The sequence below is a fragment of the Hordeum vulgare genome, chromosome 3H (assembly GCF_904849725.1).
Source record: "Hordeum vulgare subsp. vulgare chromosome 3H, MorexV3_pseudomolecules_assembly, whole genome shotgun sequence".
NCBI lineage: Eukaryota > Viridiplantae > Streptophyta > Magnoliopsida > Poales > Poaceae > Hordeum > Hordeum vulgare.
Window position 1 is genome coordinate 606,705,112 of NC_058520.1, and position 21,167 is coordinate 606,726,278.

The 21,167-nt window shown below is 44.5% G+C and overlaps 3 protein-coding genes across 3 annotated transcripts; 1 reads left to right on the top strand and 2 right to left on the bottom strand.

Annotated features, from left to right (window-relative positions):
• Positions 1 to 530: 530 nt before the first annotated feature.
• LOC123445608 (ubiquitin-fold modifier 1) lies at positions 531 to 2,942 on the bottom strand. The gene is made up of 4 exons (XM_045122614.1): positions 2,750 to 2,942; positions 2,567 to 2,664; positions 1,507 to 1,539; positions 531 to 790 (listed from the first exon to the last, which is right to left on the bottom strand). Exons 1-4 carry the CDS (start codon positions 2,836 to 2,838, stop codon positions 711 to 713), a joined length of 300 nt encoding a protein of 99 aa, XP_044978549.1. The 5' UTR covers positions 2,839 to 2,942; the 3' UTR covers positions 531 to 710.
• Positions 2,943 to 4,503: 1,561 nt separating this feature from the next.
• On the bottom strand, positions 4,504 to 8,935 carry LOC123445609 (putative box C/D snoRNA protein SPCC613.07). Its single transcript, XM_045122615.1, has 5 exons — positions 8,501 to 8,935; positions 8,188 to 8,413; positions 6,489 to 6,557; positions 6,020 to 6,152; positions 4,504 to 5,926 (listed from the first exon to the last, which is right to left on the bottom strand). The coding sequence occupies exons 1-5, from the start codon at positions 8,760 to 8,762 to the stop codon at positions 4,952 to 4,954; spliced, it is 1,665 nt and encodes a 554-aa protein (XP_044978550.1). The 5' UTR covers positions 8,763 to 8,935; the 3' UTR covers positions 4,504 to 4,951.
• Positions 8,936 to 12,450: 3,515 nt separating this feature from the next.
• LOC123443254 (probable choline kinase 1) lies at positions 12,451 to 12,762 on the top strand. Its single transcript, XM_045119572.1, has one exon. It carries the CDS (start codon positions 12,451 to 12,453, stop codon positions 12,760 to 12,762), a length of 312 nt encoding a protein of 103 aa, XP_044975507.1.
• Positions 12,763 to 21,167: the final 8,405 nt, after the last annotated feature.

Genomic DNA, 21,167 nt, shown 5'->3' on the forward strand with positions numbered 1-21,167 from the left:
TTCCAGACAAGCGGGAGAAGCGTCGGTTGAGGAAGAGAACCGTCCGACGGTTTGGGAGAGGAGGAGATTCCCTAAATACATTTATGTAATAAATCTTAACAGTTGCGAGCGCATTGGAAGCTAACTTCCATCCAAAAATATTCATTTTTGGGAAACAACAAACCACTCTACTTCGATCCTGCACTTATTAAACAGAGAATTTAAATCAGGTCGATTCTGCATAGGCAAAGGGATCACTGACGCAAACATGTCATTTCAGGCTTCAAATTCTGCTGCATAGGTCATGACCACATCATCGCCACCTGCATTGCCTGTGTCCCGCAACAGTCGATGTGCGTGCACGACCTGGCTGACGACCGAAAAGGGGCAAAGGTGTCGCAAGAGCAGAAGAAGGCAGGGGCCAAAACATAGGTCAATGTCTTTTTTTCCCTCAACAATGAAATATCCGCGTATTTTTCTCTAAAAAAGTCCACACTGCAAGCAAACGCTCCCTGATTTTGAAGAGCGTGCATTACCAGGAAACCAGAGGCTGCAAACAAAGACAGGAGCACATGGCACTGTCTGGCAAACTGCATTCATCCTGTCAATCATAGGGCTGGCTGTTGGTGGCAAATTATACTCAACCATGTTACATCCATTATACAACCGAGCATCGACATGCTTTTATTCCTGTTATATATAGGTTTCTTCATTGTTGACTCTAACAATGACTAGAAAGACGCCGCCGTAGCTCCAACTCTGTCGCGAGGAATGAGGCGCAGCTCCGAGCCATGCTTCAAGAACACGTTGCCTGGAAAATGAACAGTAGTTTTACATCAGGGGACATGGAACATCAGGGGACATGGAAGAAAAGGGAAGTTGTGTCCTTTTAGTTAGAATTAAAGTACTCCCTCCGTTCATTTTTATAACACGTTTCAGACAGCTGACATAGAACTGTTTGGACCGCTATCTGAAATGTCTACAGCGTCTTACAAAAGTGAACAGAGGGAGTACATAATATACAGTATACGACTTGCAATCTCAAGAAGGTGGCTGGGAGAAGATTATAAAGAAGCTAAATGAGAATAACAGTGAGTTTCCTCAAGATACATATCTTATCTGACAGCAGACATAAGTTTGAGAAAGAGAGAACCACAAAGCTAAATATAAGGCATATTCAGATATGCACTTCACTTCATGTAAATATGTCACAGAAATGATATCCAGTGTTTGATGCGTGTCAAGCTGGTCACCTCATTTAAGTTCTAGTGGCCAATTTTAGTGCGGGCAACCAGCACAAATCAAATGGTTCAATATAAGAAGACACACAGAAAAAATCAGTGGCCTCAAACAGCCAAACTAGTATTATATATAACCTAGAAGACAACTTAATCCAGTAATTCAAATATTTCTATGGAACAAAATAGCGTGTGGAAAATATCTTAGAGAACTTGTGAGTGATAGAACGAACTGGGAAAGAGCAAAGATCTGAAATAAAATGAAAGCATTTGTATCTGCAAATAATACCTGCACTTTGCTGTGGGTTGATGCCTACTCCATCTGCAGTGGGGAGAAATGCAACATTATTTCAAAAACATTATGAATGACAAACGAGCAAGAAAGACAATAATGAACCAACATTTTTCTGCCCTAAGCACCTGGAACTAGCCACAAGCTCTCACAGCTCATAATCAAATGGCATTGACATTAAAAATTTAAAGGCTCGTGATACTATGTTAACCCTCACCACCAATAGGCAACAAAACTAACAGTTTGAAACCATACTGCCGGTTTTCTGTAAAGTAAAAAACAAACAAGCCAGGAAATAATATATCCTTGTGTGCTGATCTACAATCACATCTTTGACAGGCTGAAATATTCAGTTAACAACGAAATGAGGTTATCATGTATGAATTCACTAAGACAGGAAAAGCCAAGGACTGTTGTTCCACATTTATAATCACCACATCAACATAGAAATGGAAAGACATGTGATAGCCACAAGTCTGATGGTATGTACGGGCCATGCCGACCATCTCATAAGGTTTAGGACATATATGGTCAGGAAGTGACAACTATGACTAGAAAAGCTCGGACGACGTGTCCCAGAAAGCAAAATAGAAACCACAAGGGTCAAGGGTTCGCGTTTGTGCTATCCAAATCCTACATAGCAAAAATCTCAGAAGCAGCGCTAGTCGTCCACAGGAAGCATTAATCCGGCCTTGTATCGTCAGCCCAATGTCGTGCTATGAATTTCCCTGTCTGCTCACGCATACGAACTTGCCACTGAATTCCTCGCCTACGGCAACAATAGATAGTGATGGCAAAAAAATAATCCCCAATTCAAAGGCATATTCGGCACCTATACTATCGTCAATCAACCGTTCCAACGAGAGGACTGATTCCGCGGAACAGCAGCACCGGCGCAGATAAGATTCGGACTGTCTATGGCTTCCCCAGTAAGATCACTGCCCTCTAGACCCCTGTGGAGGACGCTGTAATTCGCATCAGAGCAACCAAGAAGAGCACGGTATCGACGAGATCCCACGAGAGGACGCGGCGTCGCTAGCGCGGGAGGGGGGCGTACCGTTGGTGATGATGGCGCTGGTCTGGGGCGGGACCTTGAACTCCTCGGCGGCGAACTTGAGCACCGCGGTGAAGGGCGCCGCCTCCGGCACGCTGAACCTGCGAAAGCCACCGCACGACACACGCGGATCAGGACGAGATCTGGCCCGAGGAAGGAGAGGAGGGAGAGGGAGCGGTTACTCACACTTTGAAGGGGAGCTTGGGGTCGGAGGTGAGGATCACCTTGAACGACACCTTCCCCCCTCCTCCGCCGCCGCCGCCCTCCGCCGCCATGGGTGTGCTGTCCGGTGCCGAGACGCCGCCGCCGCCGCCTTGCCGGGGGTCGCGTGATAGAGTTTTGGCGCCTCACGAGTTTCGGCCGATGCGATGCGATGCGCCTCACGAGTCCTGCTAGCCCTTCTTTTTGTGTATAAGAATTTCCCTTTAGGTTACTACTTTTGCACAAATATCTCAAAAGTAAATGTATTTTGCACAAATTATATACTCCCTCCGTTCCTACATATGCATATAAGACTTTTTATAGATTTTTTAATAGACTACATACAGATGTATATATACATATTTTGCATATAGTTCATAATAAAATCTTTAAAAGATGGGTATTTGTATAAAGACATATTTCTTTTTATGTAAGAATTTCTTTTTATTTACTTCGCATATTAGCTTTGCCTCCAGTCACCAGGTTTGTACAAAAATATATTAACATACATAATACCAAATCAAATACAGTTGGAATCGCCATTCAATCTATTTTCATGCCATATATATTTTCTTATAGTAAAAGTTTAGATTGTTTTTTAAAACTTGGTTAAATTTTAGAAAAACTCTTCCCATCAGCCGATAGCCGGTCGATTTCTAAGATCCCATCCACCGCCTCTCCCACCAGACGCGTGTCCTGTATTGGGCCAACCAACTTCGGAGCTGATGCAAACGTCCTAGACTCCGGCGCCCTGCGTCTCCTCCTTGGTTCGTCCCGAGCTCGAGCCTCATCCTTGAGCAGATAAGTAACTGAGTTTCTGCAACAACGACGTTGTTGCGATTGACAACGACGAAGCTAGTGCAAGTAGGCGCAATGATGAGTATCTGTAACTTGGTCTTTGTTTCAAAAAATTGGAGCAAATATCTTTGTTGCAAAAGTTTTCTGGAGCTTGACCTATGTTGCAAAAGTTTTTTGCAACTTGACCTTTATTGCAAAAGTTTCTTCCAAAACAGTACATATGTTGCAAAAAGATGAAGAAAAGAAATTGTACAACCTCACCTATGTTGCAAAAGCTTTCCGCAACACTACCTATGTTGCAAAAAGACGAAGAAAAAAAATCTATAACTTGATCTATGTTGCAAAAGTTTTCTGCAACGGAACCTGTTTCAAAAGTTTTTATGGCACAACCTTTAATGCAAATGTTTCCGCAACATTAACTCTATTGCAAAAGTGAAGAACGTCGTTCGGCCACTCGATTACACAAGATCGGACGGCTCGTGACCCGACTGATCTTTCGTAGCAGCCCCCGTGGAAACGTTAACTCATCCAGCGGATCGCAGGCTAACGTCCGCCCTCTTATCTACACGCCACGTATCTCATGACCATCATCATAAGTTCTTACAACTAGCCTGTTGTTGCAATCTCTCAACGCAACAATGACGCTGACGGATATTTTAAAAAGATCCGTCGGCTGACGCGTAGCACACTCTTAATTTTATAATGTTTGACTAAAAAATATGTTACTACTTTTTCATTTCTTTCATTTTTTTTCTGTCCGTGCAAGAAAATATTTATACAGATCCGACGAATATCTCGAGAGTAAATGCATTTTGGACAAATTCATATATTTGTATAAAGAAACATTTTACAGTTTGCGTCTCTCTCTCTCGCGCACACACACACATTCCCTTCTCCAGCTAGAGGCGAGAACAGACACGAGACCAGTGTAGCACTGTATGTAACCTGAACATGCTTCAGTTAAGGCTATGGAAAACTGCAGGTTCAGCAATGGTGAAAAAACAACAAAATATCTCTCTATGATCAGCAACAGATTGATGATGCGTCCATAGATAACATCACAGCTTTTGCGATTCCACATTTTACACACAACTCTCATCGATCGATATTACACGCCCACCGGCTTCACTTCAGGACTGCTCTACTCACGAGCTTTGCAGTTGCAGAGTCACAACCTCAAAGTTTCTGCAGCTACGAGGGGCAAACAAGCTCAACCTCGAAACGCACCCCGACGCCGCCCCGGCAACGGGGACCAGAGGAAAATTAACAAAGAATAAATAGCACCCGACAACTCTCAGGTGGTGCTACAGCCAACAGATCTCCAGAAACACTCCTGGACAAGCAAATTCCAAGCTCTCACGTCGAGTTCCAAGCACCCAGGTTTCTTCTTCACGGCTGCGAGGGGATCTCACCTTCCTCCAGGTCCAGGTCGTCCCAGAGCTTGAGCGGAGGCGTCATCCCGCCGGACCCGTCGTCCACGTCCATCATCCCGAGGTCAAAGCCGAGGAAGTCGTCGGGGTTCATGTCCCCGAACAGCTCCTCGTAGGCGGCCCCCATCTCCTGCTCCAGCTCCACGCTGGGCAGCTCCGAGAGCAGCAGGCCCTGGGCATCGTCGTCCATGTCCAGCGGGTAGACCTTCGTCAGAGATCTCTTTCTCAGAGCTTCAGGAGTTGCATTCTTCGGTGGCAGCCCGCTTTCTTGGTTGCCTTCTTCCTCAGGACGACTCGAGACCTCAGATGCTAGAATGCTGATAGGAGACAGGACTGAATAATAATCTGTCTCGCAATTCATATCTTTCGGTGGACCAATATTGCCAGGATCTGAAGTTGCATGGTTCTCGAGGTCTATAACCTGCCCCTCCAAAGTCCCACCTTCAACACCATCGTCCAAGTCCACTGGGTAGACTTTCATGCAGGATTTAGCCTCGGGAACCCCAGGAGCTGTGCTCGACGCCATCTTGCCATGCTGACTAACTTCTCCCTGTTTACCACCTGATGCCAGACCATGGACATACGACAGCATGCTATCCATCTTAGGTTCACTCGTAAGCTTCACTTGAGAAAGGTTTGTGGTACGTGAAGGTCCGCAATCCCTGAGATCGATAACCTGCGTCTCTGGAGCGAACTCACCTTCCTCTATTTCTTCCTCCTGAAACTCGGTGCCTTCTAGAGGAGGACTATCATTCGAGCTGCTGGGGGGCTGCTCATTTCTACTAATCTTGTTTGCAAGCTTCTCCAATCGAAAATCGTAACTATCTGATGGAAGGAAGACGCTGATAGTTGGGTACTCGAGAATAAGAGTGCCCCTCAGTTGGGGGCGGAAGGGCTCTTCTATATTCAGTTGACGGTGTGGCGACTTTGAATCCTACAGCAAAGTTAAAAAGAGAAGTTATTTTTATGCAAATTTAGACCAAATACCAATAACCGTGGAAGACACATGGCAACTAGACTGTGGTACCTTGGCAGACCTCTGAATGAACAGTTTCAAATCACGCAATTCAGTATTGCGATATGGTGTAAGCTCGTCCTTCCAAGGGGAAGGACTCAGGTGTTTTTCCAATAAAGATAGCAAGCTTGCATTCTCGTCTGTCCTGGAAAATAAGGCATAATGAGCATGGAAGGAAAGGGAGATTTTATATCTATGTGTGGCTCAAAGTAACTAGCACAGCATATATTTGAATGTTTAGCTCTGCTTCCAAATGTTTGGTAGTACTGTACTAAGTAAGTGCAGAATCAGAAAATATATGACATAATAAGTTTCAAAATGATACGCAGATCATCTCCATAACATGCAGAGCAACTATTTCAGAAATTTTAAACGGTTTTTACATATATACTTATCATCTTTAAATGGTACTAAACTAACAAGGATAGTAAACAGGAAAAACAGGAGGAGACATTACATACTGATACATTAGAGAACTTACTGGTGGTCAGTTAGGACAATATCTGTCGAATTGAACTTCCACTCGATTGTCCAGTATATGCAGTCATTTCTGAAAAGAGATATTACACGTAAAGCTCTTTGCATATGATAAAGGTAAGGAGGGGGAGTGATACTGCTGGTAAGGTTCACTCAAATGTATAAATAATTTTTGGATTGTACAATGGAGGGTAGACATAGGATGCTTGCACAAATTATTAACAAAATAAAACATTGTGTTGGTTCTCAAGGTGTTGTAGCAAACGTGCTGACAGGCAGCGGTTGTATTATTGCCTAAATAGAAAAAGGAGAGGTTAAACTTGAATGGAAACTTATCAGTTGTGAGCTGAAGCGCCTAACAATGGAATCATGCAATCGCCAAACTGAATCATAATCACACTAAGTATGACTTGAACCATAGCAATCAAGCACTCTAAAGTCTAAAGCAAACTTACTGAACTTGAGAAAAAGAAATGAGCCAACCATGGAACCAAACCAGAAACCCAGGCCCATGGCCAACTCTTGTCTCTTTCTCACCTCTTTATCTCATATTCACACGCAGGACAACTCTCAAGGCAGTCTACATAACGCATCAAATTCCAGTCTCTCTTCCTTGACTCACCTCAGCTCAGTAGCAAATCAAATCTCTCCAAATTAAATAGCTGGAAATTAACTGTTGGATGCCTCTTATCCTTGCTCAATTCTCCTCCGACCCAATTTCCCAAGAAGAGAGATTTGATGTAATTTTATTTTTGGCTGGTTGTTTTGTGTCAAGTTGTCTTTCCACTGTATTGGCTACTGTTTTACTCCCTCCATCCCAAAATAAGCGACTCAAAAATAACTCAATTTTACACTACTTTAGTGCAAAATTGAGTCACTTTTGAGTCACTTATTTTGGGACGGAGGGAGTACTTGATAATTATCATATATATGATGCCTTTTGGGTGTGTTTTTTCAGGAGAAAAAAAACATGTACAGACACTGACTTGGTTTAATTAGAAAAGAAAACGCGGAGTCCATCAAGATGGCGATAAACTGCAGGTTTGCTCGGCTGCAACATATAAATTGTGGGTTTTCCTACTGATTTTACATTCAATCCCCCCCTTAGAAAATCTGAACAATCGGAATCTTGCTTCGCTGTTTTCTCCATGGTCATGGCACAGAATGGGAGCACCAAGCATGGCTGCCTCATGGTCTGCATCCGCCCCAGTCAACAGCCAGTCTGATGAAGGTTGTTTCGTCTCTCCTCTGGCCCCTCTGTTCTTTAGATTTTGTTAGCAAAAAAGGCTTGTTCTTTAGTTAATTGGTTGTTCTTTCTTGAATCTGTGTGTCCTAATTTTCTAAGATGTCTTCCAGTTCTAGACATAGGAGATTTTCATTTAACCCTTTGAGAAATATATACTACTACTGAAGATGATCGTTGCAAAATACTCAGTAGTTAAATTAACTTTCTTATATATCACCAGGACCCAAATTTTGGGGGTACGGCCCTGGCAACTTGCATGATACATTCACATTGATGTCAACAACCAGATGATTACTACTGAATACATGGTCAAAGTGACAATACAAACACATGGAGGGTATTTCAGTTTTCTACAGCATCCATTTACTTCCGGTGTCTTCAGTTTCAGATAGCACTTGTTAACCGAAATCAATCGAAAGATCGACACTGCGAAGGAAGAAGAGTCGGCAAAGGAGACCTGTTGTCATGCCGGGAGCGGTTCTGCGCCCTCCTGGTCATGCCGCGGGGAAGGAAGAAGAGCCGGACGCCGCGGCGCTCCGCGGCCTTGCGGAGGGCGCCGAGCGACGGCGGCAGCTTGGCGCCCGGGCGTCCCTCGAAGTTCCGGGCGAAGTTGCCGCCGAAGTCGCCGAGCAGCCTGTGGGCCGACTCCCTGACCAGGCTCGTCTCCTCCAGCAAGTTGTAATCTGCACGCGCGCGGAGAAAAAACAGGGGACGGTGAGCATGGACGGAGCGGGGGACTGGACAGGGAATCGGGGGATGAATCTGCTCACCGGAGAGGAGCTGGGTGTCGTCGAACTGGGCGAGCGCGACGGGGTCGGTGCGGGGGCGCTTGCCGGAGCAGGCGGCGCGGCGCTTGTGGGCCTGCACGCAGGGGAGGCTGCAGGTGAGGCGGGAGCAGCCCGGGCACCGGTACTTCCACGGCTGCTCCCCGCACTCCTGGCACGGGGCGCCCTTCTCCCCGCCGCCGCCGCCGTCGCCGGGGCCGGAGCCGGAGGCCGCGGCGGCGACGGTGGGGGGCGGCTCGCCCTCCATGCCGAGGCCGGGGGGGCTGGGGGGCGGCGGCGGCGGTGGGGGGTTTCTAGGTAGGGTTTAGCGATGGGTTTACTGGGTGCGGTGCGGCCGCTCGGTCGGCGGCGGTGACCGTTTGGGTGTCTCTGGCGGCGAGCGAGGTGGGAAAAGGTGGGTTTTTTATTCGGGCGGAGGATGATACACCAATTACTAATTTCCCTTTCTATTTATTCTTTGATATACTGTACTCCATCCGTCCTAAAATAAGGCCCTGTATGGAACTGATTGTATAATTCAGTTTTTATAATCTATTATGTCTCCAAACATGACAAATTATGATGCAGATTATAAAGTTACATGGATAGATTATTAAAAACTCATAATCTACTCTACAGCTAAAATCAGATTATAGATTGCTAATGACTCATTATCCTTGTAAAGTTGGAGATAATTACATTCCTACCACCGTCACCCTCTTTTAAAAAAAACAGAGGGTAGACAGATCATTATGCAATTTAAACCTGAATTACAGTTTATATAATTTGGCTCCAAACATGTCCACCTAGATTATTTTTATAAACCAGATTATATAATCTATCTTCATAGTCCAGATTATCATAATCTATTATGGTTTCAAACAGGGCATAAGTGTCTTACGCTTAGGCCTTGTTTTGGTTCAAAAAAAAAGCTTAGGCCCTGTTTGGAACCACAATAGATTATGATAATCTGGACTATGAAGATAGATTATATAATCTGTCATGTTTTGAAGACATAATAGATTATAAAAACTGAATTATATAATTTGAGTGGTTTCAAAAGGGCCTTAGTACAACTTTGTACTAGATAGAGCTAGTACAAAGTTAAGATAGTTCTTTTGGAACATATGAAGCATTTGATAGGGTGTAAAATAAATAGTATTTTTCTAGGGTTAGAGTCACCTATAAGAAACACCATAAATTGAGTTGACGATTTATGGTTGTCGTTGAATTTTTTTAGGAGAAGTTGGGAGGAGGATATGTGGGCCCGTTAGTTGTGTGTCGACTTGAGAGTGGGACGTGGTCGATGCGGTAGCGCTTGCTGAAAAAGACGTGTGACGCTTGTGGGCCTGGGCACATGGGAGGTTGTGGATGAGGCGGGAGCATACGAGGCAACACTACTTTCATGGTTGCTACTTGCATGGAGCGCCTTTCTCTTCGTTGTTGCCGGGGCCAGACGACGGTGTTACACGGGGAGCTCATGCCCTTCAACCCCCCCCCCCCCCTCATGAAGGGGCTGAGGGACAGCAACGTGGAGGCAATTGTGATTTTTTTATTGTTAAACAGTTTAGCGAGGGGGTTGAGATGTTATGCGGGCGCCGATAGTAAATTGAGGAGGGGGTTTTATTCGACGAATTGAAGAAATTGGTCTGTTAGTTCTTCGGGGAGTCTTGAATCGTAGGAACTCGTCGGAGCGGCAATGCTGAACCAACCATCAAATTTGAGCAAACTCATTGGAGCTAAGGCAGCGCGGTGGAGTTGAAATTAACATGGATGAGGGTTGCAAGGTGGAGTTGAGATCCGCACAGGTTAAGGTTTTACTTTGAGGATTCAAAGTCGGTGTCGGGTTGCAAAGTGGTGTCTAAGTTGACGCGGAATAAGATCGCAAGGTAGAGTCAAAGTCGATGTAGATTGACGGAGTTGTTGGTACATCATCTCTCCTAATCTCTCCCTAATAATAAAGCAAATAGGGTTTCTGGTCGTCCGTCATCGAAAATACCCCTGAAGTTGGCATAAATTACCCACCATGCCACCCGTAAGTCAAAAACGATTCAGTTTTTCTTAAATCACCGCGCGACGCGTATTCCTTATAGGGACCTATGCCATTCTATATTAATTGTCCAACACTAGCAGGATGGAGTGAGCCTTACTCTTCTAACCTGAAGACCCAGGTTCGAATCCCTTTGCTCCTATTTTTTACTTTTCTATGCTTTTTTCCTTTTTTTTACTTTTCTATGCTTTTTTCCTTTTCTAACGAGTACATGTTTCACACAGTGTAATAATTCGGTTCGGATTCTTTGTTTAACTTCTCTACACATTTTTGGCAGATTAAATACTTTTTAAAATATTCATATATTACAATTTTTTTTCCTTTTCTAACGAGTACATGTTTTACACAGTGTAATAATTCGGTCCGGATTCTTTGTTTAACTTCTCTACACTTTTTTGGCAGATTAAATACTTTTTAAAATGTTCATATATTACAAAAATAGTTAATCATGTTAATCGTTTCAAAGTAGTTAATACTTTTTTTACACAATAGACATTTTCAAGGGAATAAAAAAGGCTCTGGCCTTTATGGAGCATGTTGCCTATACATACTTTTTTACACAATAGACATTTTCAAGGAAATAGAAAAGGCTCTGGCCGGCATATTATGAAACATGCAGCCTATACATGTCCAATAGGCGCTGCATCGTGTTTGGTTTATTAATAAGCGATCCGTTAAATTGCAACGAACGTGGGAGTGGCGCACTGGTTGGTGTGATTGGTTTATTAATAAGCGATCCGTTAAATTGCAACGAACATGGGAGTGGCGTATTGGTTGGGGGTACCAAACTTCTACATACACCTAAGATCCAGATTTGAGTCCTGCATATCTCACTTTTTTGTTCGTTTTTTAAATCGGGCAAGTACACACATATGACTTGGCGGGAAGCACATAAAATGTAATTTGGTATTATATGTGAAGCAATTGTAATCTGAAACACGAAAAGATTAGTCTATCTCAAGTATTTTCAATCACTGAATCTTTTAGACCAGGCCAAGGAGAACTATACCTTTTATGATTCTACATGAAAAACACATATGGGGATGTATCTGGTGCAGCGGATCCCCGTTGCACATTCTAAAATGTTCAGAAAAATTCAAAAAAAAAATTAATGCATTGACACAACATAAATTTATGTTGCCACAAAAAATCAAATCAAAATTCAAAACATTGCCTATAGTGTCGAAATTGAAGATGGATCACTGTTTTTACTACAGACGACGTGACGATTAGGATTGATCACGTTTGTTGTTAATATGTGGATATTGTGGGCGTATAGAAAAAATGCAAAACAAATAGAACACCATGTATGTAAGGATTTGTTTTACCCGTTGCAACGCACGGGCAATATTTGCTAGTAATAATAAAGCATGCAGCGCTTGTGTCGTCTGTCATGGCATTCTTGCAAAAACACCCCTGAAGTTTCCGGTATTCAACCCGCGGTACGTTTTTAAGTGATACAAACAGAAAAAATGTTTCATTTTTGTAGAAACGCGCCTGTAGTTTTCCGAATTCAACCCGCAGTCCATTAAACAAACACATCATGCCAGATCCCCTTCCTCTTCCCCACGCACGTCGAAGCCCTTCTCGCCATGCCCCGTTGCCAGGCTGCCTCGCTAGCCCCGCCGCCTGCTGCGTCCTCCGGCTGGATCCGGCAGCCGCTCCTTGCCCCGGCCAGATCCGGTCCCCTCGCGAAAGGATCCAGCTATCCCCGGCGGTCCTGTCGCGTGCCACCGGTCCCTGTCACTCCCCTGCGCCGCCTTTGTCTCGTCGCGGGAGGAGGACGAGGACGCTCCGCTCGCCCCGCTGACCCGCTCGAGCGGATCTAGGCGATAAGAAAAACCTAAATTAGTTTTCTCCTTACCTCATAGCTCATGTCATCAATGTCCAGTCTCATGTCCCAGTGATGGCGGACTGCCGCGCGCTGGAGGTGGTGCCGCTCAAGGGTGCCATGACCAACGAGGTGTACCAGGTGTGCCGGCTCACCGCCCCCGCCGAGGCGGGCGCGGGCGCGGGGCCGCTCAAGGAGAGGGAGGTGAGGAAGGTGCTGGTGCGGATTTACGACGACGGCGTCGACCTCTTCTTCGACCGCGAGGACGAGCTGTGCACCTTCGAGTGCATGTCCCGCCACGGCCAGGGCCCCCGCCTCCTCGGCCGCTTCCCCAACGGCCGCATCGAGGAGTTCATCCACGCACGGGTAGGTGCATATCGCGTCTAGTGAACAAAATAGCTATCAAATTGCTTCTACCTTCCAGTCTTTCTTGGTTCAGAGGCCATTTCAGAACTGGTATCCTCTGTTTCTTGGCGAATTTCATCCTCTGCCCCTCCTCTCCACCGACCGGCTCCCCGGAGCATCTGGTGATGGAGGAGATCCTCACCGACGGGGGTCACCGGCGTCGAGGTGGGTCTCTCCCAGCCATTTTCTTGCTATATAAGCGCTTGACACTCACTTGACTTGGCCACAGATCACAGATCCATCCATTCCATTCAGTACTAGCAGTGCAAGAACAGAGAGACAATGAGTTCCTCGTCTCCGAGGTGGGGGTTGGAGCCGACTTACATTGCTCAACGGTCCGTAATTCTCTGTTACAGCCTAGAGGGCCGGCTGAGACCCCGTCATTATGTTATGAAGTTCCTTAAGGAAAACGGATTGCAGAAGCATGATCGGAGCTACTTTGCTGCAGTCGTAGTGAGCGATACCGATTTCATAAAAAAGTACATATGCCCTTTGTTGGGAACGTCGCATGGGAAACAAAAAATTTCCTACGCGCACGAAGACCTATCATGGTGATGTCCATCTACGAGAGGGGATGAGTGATCTACGTACCCTTGTAGACCGTACAGCAGAAGCGTTAGAGAACGCGGTTAATGTAGTGGAACGTCCTCACGTCCCTCGATCCGCCCCGCGAACAATCCCGCGATCAATCCCACGATCTAGTACCGAACGGACGGCACCTCCGCGTTCAGCACACGTACAACTCGACGATGATCTCGGCCTTCTTGGTCCAGCAAGAGAGACGGAGAGGTAGAAGAGTTCTCCGGCAGCGTGACGGCGCTCCGGAGGTTGGTGATGATCTTGTCTCAGCCTTTCTTGAAACTTAGTGGTTTTACAAACCATCAACTATTGATGCTCCTTCTTGATTTCTACTTTCGCAGTGTCAAACATCGCGAATCGCTCAAGGATCATTGTATGTATCCTTGATATGTTATAGTTCATCACGAAGCTCTCACAGCTTGGTGGTAGTGACTTTGGAGAACTATCACTATCTCATCTGGAAGATTAACTCCCACTTGATTCAAGCGATTGTCGTACTCAGACAATCTGAGCATATGCTCAACGATTGAGCCTTTCTCCTTTACTTTGTGGACAAAGAATCTTGTCGGAGGTCTCGTACCTCTTAACAAGGGCACAAGCATGAAATCACAATTTCATCTCTTTAGAACATCACTTATGTTCCTTGACGTTTTACAACGTTTTCGGCGCCTTGCTTCTAAGCCATTAAGTATTTTGTACTGAACTATCGTGTAGTCATCAGAAACGTGTATGTCGGATGTTCAAAGCATCCACAGACGACGCTCGAGGTGCAGCACACCGAGTGGTGCATTAAGGACATAAGCCTTCTGTGCAGCAACGAGGACAATCCTCGGTTTTACAGACTCAGTCTGCAAAGTTTGCTACTATCAATTTTCAACTAAATTTTCTCTAGGAACATATAAAAACAGTAGAGCTATAGCGCAAGCTACATCGTAATTCGCAAAGACCATTAGACTATGTTCATGACAATTAGTTCAATTAATCATATTACTTAAGAACTCCCACTCAAAAAGTACATCTCTCTAGTCATTTGAGTGGTACATGATCCAAATCCACTATCTCAAGTCCGATCATCACGTGAGTCGAGAATAGTTTCAGTGGTAAGCATCTCTATGCTAATCATATCAACTATACGATTCATGCTCGACCTTTCGGTCTCATGTGTTCCGAGGCCATGTCTGCACATGCTAGGCTCGTCAAGCTTAACCCGAGTGTTCCGCGTGCGCAACTGTTTTGCACCCGTTGTATGTGAACGTTGAGTCTATCACACCCGATCATCACGTGGTGTCTCAAAACGACGAACTGTAGCAACGGTGCACAGTCGGGGAGAACACAATTTCGTCTTGAAATTTTAGCGAGAGATCACCTCATAATGCTACCGTCGTTCTAAGCAAAATAAGGTGCATAAAAGGATTAACATCACATGCAATTCATAAGTGACATGATATGGCCATCATCACGTGCTTCTTGATCTCCATCACCAAAGCACCGGCACGATCTTCTTGTCACCGGCGCCACACCATGATCATCCATCAACGTGTTGCCATCGGGGTTGTCGTGCTACTTATGCTATTACTACTAAAGCTACATCCTAGCAAAATAGTAAACGCATCTGCAAGCACAAACGTTAGTATAAAGACAACCCTATGGCTCCTGCCGGTTGCCGTACCATCGACGTGCAAGTCGATATTTCTATTACAACATGATCATCTCATACATCCAATATATCACATCACATCGTTGGCCATATCACATCACAATCATACCCTCCAAAAACAAGTTAGACTTCCTCTAATTTTGTTGTTGCATGTTTTACGTGGTGACCAGGGGTATCTAGTAGGATCGCATCTTACTTACGCAAACACCACAACGGAGATATATGAGTTGCTATTTAACCTCATCCAAGGACCTCCTCGGTCAAATCCGATTCAACTAAAGTTGGAGAAACCGACACTTGCCAGTCATCTTTGAGCAAAGGGGGTTACTCGTAACGATGAAACCAGTCTCTCGTAAGCGTACGAGTAATGTCGGTCCAAGCCGCTTCAATCCAACAATACCGCGGAATCAAGAAAAGACTAAGGAGGGCAGCAAAACGCACATCACCGCCCACAAAAACTTTTGTGTTCTACTCGAGAAGACATCTACGCATGAACCTAGCTCTGATACCACTGTTGGGAACGTCGCATGGGAAACAAAAAATTTCCTACGCGCACGAAGACCTATCATGGTGATGTCCATCTACGAGAGGGGATGAGTGATCTACGTACCCTTGTAGACCGTACAACAGAAGCGTTAGAGAACGCGGTTGATGTAGTGGAACGTCCTCACGTCCCTCGATCCGCCCCGCGAACAATCCCGCGATCAGTCCCACGATCTAGTACCAAACGGACGGCACCTCCGCGTTCAGCACACGTACAGCTCGACGATGATCTCGGCCTTCTTGATCCAGCAAGAGAGACGGAGAGGTAGAAGAGTTCTCCGGCAGCGTGACGGCGCTCCGGAGGTTGGTGATGATCTTGTCTCAGCAGGGCTCCGCCCGAGCTCCGCAGAAACGCGATCTAGAGGAAAAACCGTGGAGGTATGTGGTCGGGCTGCCGTGGGAAAGTCGTCTCAAATCAGCCCTAAAACCTCCGTATATATAGGTGGGAGGGAGGGGGCCTTGCCTTGGGGCTCAATGAGCCCCAAGGGGGTCGGCCGAGTCCAAGGGGGAGGACTCTCCCCCCCCCCCAAACCGAGTTGGACTAGGTTTGGTGGGAGGGAGTCCCCCTTCCTTCCCACCTCCTCCTTTTTTTTTCTCTCTTGATTTTCTTCTCCTTGGCGCATAGGGCACTTGTGGGCTGTCCCCAAAGGCCTATGGGCTTCCCCGGGGTGGGTTGCCCCCCTCGGTGAACTCCCGAAACCCATTCGTCATTCCCGGTACATTCCCGGTAACTCCGAAAACCTTCCGGTAATCAAATGAGGTCATCCTATATATCAATCTTCGTTTCCGGACCATTCCGGAAACCCTCGTGACGTCTGTGATCTCATCCGGGACTCCGAACAACATTCGGTAACCAACCATTTAACTCAAATACGCATAAAACAACGTCGAACCTTAAGTGTGCAGACCCTGCGGGTTCGAGAACTATGTAGACATGACCCGAGAGACTCCTCGGTCAATATCCAATAGCGGGACCTGGATGCCCATATTGGATCCTACATATTCTACGAAGATCTTATCGTTTGAACCTCAGTGCCAAGGATTCATATAATCACGTATGTCATTCCCTTTGTCCTTCGGTATGTTACTTGCCCGAGATTCGATCGTCAGTATCCGCATACCTATTTCAATCTCGTTTACTGGCAAGTCTCTTTACTCGTTCCGTAATACAAGATCCCGCAACTTACACTAAGTCACATTGCTTGCAAGGCTTGTGTGTGATGTTGTATTACCGAGTGGGCCCCGAGATACCTCTCCGTCATACGGAGTGACAAATCCCAGTCTTGATCCATACTAAGTCAACGAACACCTTCAGAGATACCTGTAGAGCATCTTTATAGTCACCCAGTTACGTTGCGACGTTTGATACACACAAAGCATTCCTCCGGTGTCCGTGAGTTATATGATCTCATGGTCATAGGAACAAATACTTGACACGCAGAAAACAGTAGCAACAAAATGACACGATCAACATGCTACGTCTATTAGTTTGGGTCTAGTCCATCACATGATTCTCCTAATGATGTGATCCCGTTATCAAGTGACAACACTTGCCTATGGCCAGGAAACCTTGACCATCTTTGATCAACGAGCTAGTCAACTAGAGGCTTACTAGGGACAGTGTTTTGTCTATGTATCCACACAAGTATTGTGTTTCCAATCAATACAATTATAGCATGGATAATAAACGATTATCATGAACTAAGAAATATAATAATAACTAATCTATTATTGCCTCTAGGGCATATTTCCAACACCCTTACCTGGAAGATGTGCCGCACCTAGCTGAAGACTATGATGCCGCTTGCAAAGGGGAATTGCCGACTAATTTCAGATTCACGTAAGCCAAGAAAGGGCCATGAAAATTCCTAATTGTGTGCTGGTTGTTCGATGTTGTATGCTTGTTAGATGTTGGGTTGGTGGTCATTGCTAATGTGTGATGAAACTGATAATTTTATTCCTGAATCCTGATATGTAATGCCATCGTCATTCAGTAGAGAGGAAGCCATGGCTTGGTTATGAATTTGTTTGTCCTTGTTCATGTTTTGAAACACACGTATTGGTTGCTGGTGCATTCTGCATTGCATTAAATTGTCGTTTTTCAAATTAGTTGCTGGTGCATTGAGAGGCAATGAGACAAGGTAAGGCCCCCTTCTTGTGGGTAATACATTCCTACTGTTCTATACTGTTTTTGCAATTCATAATGGATAATTTGAGAATCAATCTGATGCCCGTTCCAAATTTAGCTAAATAGTCTTTTTGGAATGATCAATTCACCTGGCTTTAGCCAGATCAGTTTGGTTTGCTCATATATGCAGGTTCATAGCGATCCATCTTTGTTTTAACTGAGGATAAACATATTCATTCAATTTGGGAAGTGTCTACAAGCGAGTTCTCCTTTAGTTGGATCAGAAGTAATGATTTGGAGACATTGGTCGTATTACAACTAACTACTTGGCTGTAGGATGAAATGTGCAGGACTAACATCGGTCAAGGTTATCTGCTAAAGAGAGATGCTCACTTAACTAAACATGAAACTTTCAGATAATGGAGGAGGGCTAGCATCATTTAAATTTAAGTAAAGTTAGGTGTCTCTGTTCATTTTTATGCTAGCAATGTTGCTGACACAATGGAGAAGTACTTGCTGCCAATAATGTTATCTTGACAAAGAGGCATTAATTTTGTATTGTGTGTATTGTGGATTTTCATGCTCTGCACCAAATGGAGAAGTTGTTTGTGGTATAGATAAAAAAACAATACATTTTGTGCCAAGCAAAAAGTGACCGGGAAATATATAGGAGCATACTGAACTCAGGATTTGAATGAGAGGTGAAAGTTAACTCTGAATCTGTGTGTGTCTTAACATGATGGCTGAACTCTGCCCTTACACCCTGGTTGACAATAGCTGCCTTCCGGTCATCCCTTCTTCTTGACATCAAGGATGTTTAACTGTATCTGAAAGTATGTTTCTGATCCAAGCTTTTATCAGCCTGCTTAGCCATTAACAGTGTCATTTATGCAGAGCAAGCATTTGTGTTCCTGTTACTTATAAAGTTGTGACCATCCTGTAATTTTGCAAGTTTATTTTGCTGTTTGTGTTGATGTGACTACATGCTCCCCAAACTCGAGTCCCGTTGCAGCTTGACTTGCCGCTGCCCTCAAGCATCTCCAGCCGCGCCCTCAACAGCTCCCTCCAGGCACCTTTTTAGTCGCCGGCTTATGTAAGCATTACATTATATTTTAAAACTTTAAAAGAAACTCCTTTCGTCCAAAAATAGATGTCTTACATTTAACATTATAATTTGCATTTAAAATTTAATGGAAAAAAATAGGTTCTGCATTTTTTTCTAGCCCGGTGCAACGCACGGGCATTATTACCACTCAATAAAAATGTTAATTATTATTAAAAAATTAATCCAATTTTTATGTAAGCATTACATTATATTTTAAAACTTTAAAAGAAACTCCTTCCGTTTAAAAATAGATGTCTTACATTTAACATTTAATGACAAAAAAAAAAAAGATTCTGCACTTTTTTCTAGCCCGGTGCAACGCACGGGCATTTGTACTAGTTCAATTCAACACATCGTGGCACCGACTAGGTAGTCATTTCTATCGCGCTGCCGACGGCAATGCCACGGGTAAGAAAGAGCTTCAGATCCTTATGTGATCATCATATAAAAATGATACATATTACAAGCACAATTGACGCTGCTACATTTCTCTAAGATCTTCTAAGGAAACTTATTGCAGCCATATTAATTGTGTTCATAGTATATAGGTTTTTCCTCAGGAGAATCTTGTAAGATTTGAACAAATTGAGCTTCATTTCTATCGGATTTTTATGCCCAAGTTTATCCTAATCGTGCATACGTTTCTCCCGCTAGGAATACAAAAGGCTTGACAGCACGGAGATTGGCGTTTTGACTCCGGAAGTGTGCGCTCCCACATGAATATTTTAAAAAATATAGTAAATATTCAAAAAAACTGAAATTTTTGGTAGATGTTCATGTTAGTGTCACAAACATCTTTAAAAAATTCATGTGAAACAGAGTAATGGTGTTTCACCGGTGAAAAAAATTAAATTTAGGGTGACATTTTGGGGTAACATTTTTTTCGCACATGCACAGTTTTGGACAAGTAGCGGTTATCTGTGAATTTGCGAGTTCTTGAAGTAGATGACTGTTTTAGACTGAAAGAATTCCCCTTGCTATTTATCTCTAAAGATAAGCTAATAAGTGAATGTCAGTTTACTCATCTTCACAGACTTAAGGTTCGCGGTTGCTTTGGTCACATTAGCATCTCACAACTTTTGCACATAGATTCTTTATTGTACATAGATTTGTTCTTGAGGCCAAGTTTGGAGGAATTTCGACTTGAACCGGTTGGCCAATTAGATGGGCTGCGCATGGAAATCAAAGGAACTGCAGAAGTTAAGAGCATAGAGGAAAAATTGTTCCCATTCAACAAACTCAGGGACCTGGAGGAGCTTGAAATAACAGATTATCCAGGTCTGATGTACCTACCATGGGAAGGCCTTCAAAAGTTGGCATCATTGAAGACATTCAAGATGAGTAACTTTGGCAAACTATTTTCTTGTATGTCTATATGTGGTCTCTCTCTGCCCTCGTCAATCCAAGAACTAGAGTTTAGTTCGTGCGACATCACACCGAAACAACTGTCGCAAGTCCTGCTGAGCCTTCCGTTACTCAAGAAATTCAGTGTAACTAATTGTGAAGCGGTGACATCCTTACCTATAGGGTTGTTTACAGATGAACACAGCCAAACAGTGGAAGGCTCCTGGCATATCGCTCCCAACTTCTTGACGACTCTGGAAATCTTGCAGATCTCATTCAGACTGAGAGCTCATCCCGAACAAACTTCAGCGATGCACTTTTGGAGCAAGCAATGCCTGGGAAAGTTCACCTCTCTTAAGAAAGTTGTCATTGAAGATTGCCCTGCTCTCCTATCTACTATGCTTTCAGGAGGAATGTCTCATATACCTCCATCTTCTCTAGTAATACTTAAAGTGCATGGCATCACCGACAGCTGTCTGCAGTTATCAGAACTCTCTTCCCTCACTGATTTACATGTCAGTGGTTGCGCATCCTTAACATGTCTCAAGTTGGATTGTTGCACTGCATTGCGAGAGCTGCATATTTCAGGATGCAACATGTTATCATCCCTTGAAGCTATGCGGTCATGTGAGGCACTACGGCAGTTGAGCATCTATGACTGCCAGGCGCTTCATTCACTCGGAGTATCACTCAGCAACCTCACGACACTGAGCACAGAGAGAAATCCTAATTTGGCATATGTAGACCTGAATTCTTGTACGGCACTGCAGAAACTGTGCGTTGAAGGCTGCGCTACAAGCCTACAACGGCATCATCGTGGGGTGGTCTTAAATACCTCGGTGCTCTCGAGAACTTGAAAGTTAAAAATTCTCCAGGCTTCACAAGGTCATGGCAACTAGCATCGGCCGACGTTGAGAGCAAGAACATCAGCTACTTCCCAAGAAGACTGCAAGTGCTTAATATTGATGACATTGGTGTCCTATGTATGCCCATATGCAGTGAGTTAACCTCTCTGAAGAAACTCACCATCC

What these genes read in the sequence shown, in the direction of transcription:
- LOC123445608 (XM_045122614.1), bottom strand. Translation starts at nt 2,838, where the DNA reads ATGGCGGCGGAGGGCGGCGGCGGCGGAGGAGGGGGGAAGGTGTCGTTC. An exon ending in CAGCGCCATCATCACCAACG is followed by an intron (nt 1,540 to 2,566) that starts GTACGCCCCCCT and finishes TCCCCACTGCAG; the next exon opens with ATGGAGTAGGCATCAACCCA. An exon ending in CAACCCACAGCAAAGTGCAG is followed by an intron (nt 791 to 1,506) that starts GTATTATTTGCA and finishes TTCATTTTCCAG; the next exon opens with GCAACGTGTTCTTGAAGCAT.
- LOC123445609 (XM_045122615.1), bottom strand. Translation starts at nt 8,762, where the DNA reads ATGGAGGGCGAGCCGCCCCCCACCGTCGCCGCCGCGGCCTCCGGCTCC. An exon ending in CGACACCCAGCTCCTCTCCG is followed by an intron (nt 8,414 to 8,500) that starts GTGAGCAGATTC and finishes GCGCGCGTGCAG; the next exon opens with ATTACAACTTGCTGGAGGAG. An exon ending in TCATTCAGAGGTCTGCCAAG is followed by an intron (nt 5,927 to 6,019) that starts GTACCACAGTCT and finishes ACTTTGCTGTAG; the next exon opens with GATTCAAAGTCGCCACACCG.
- LOC123443254 (XM_045119572.1), top strand. Translation starts at nt 12,451, where the DNA reads ATGGCGGACTGCCGCGCGCTGGAGGTGGTGCCGCTCAAGGGTGCCATG.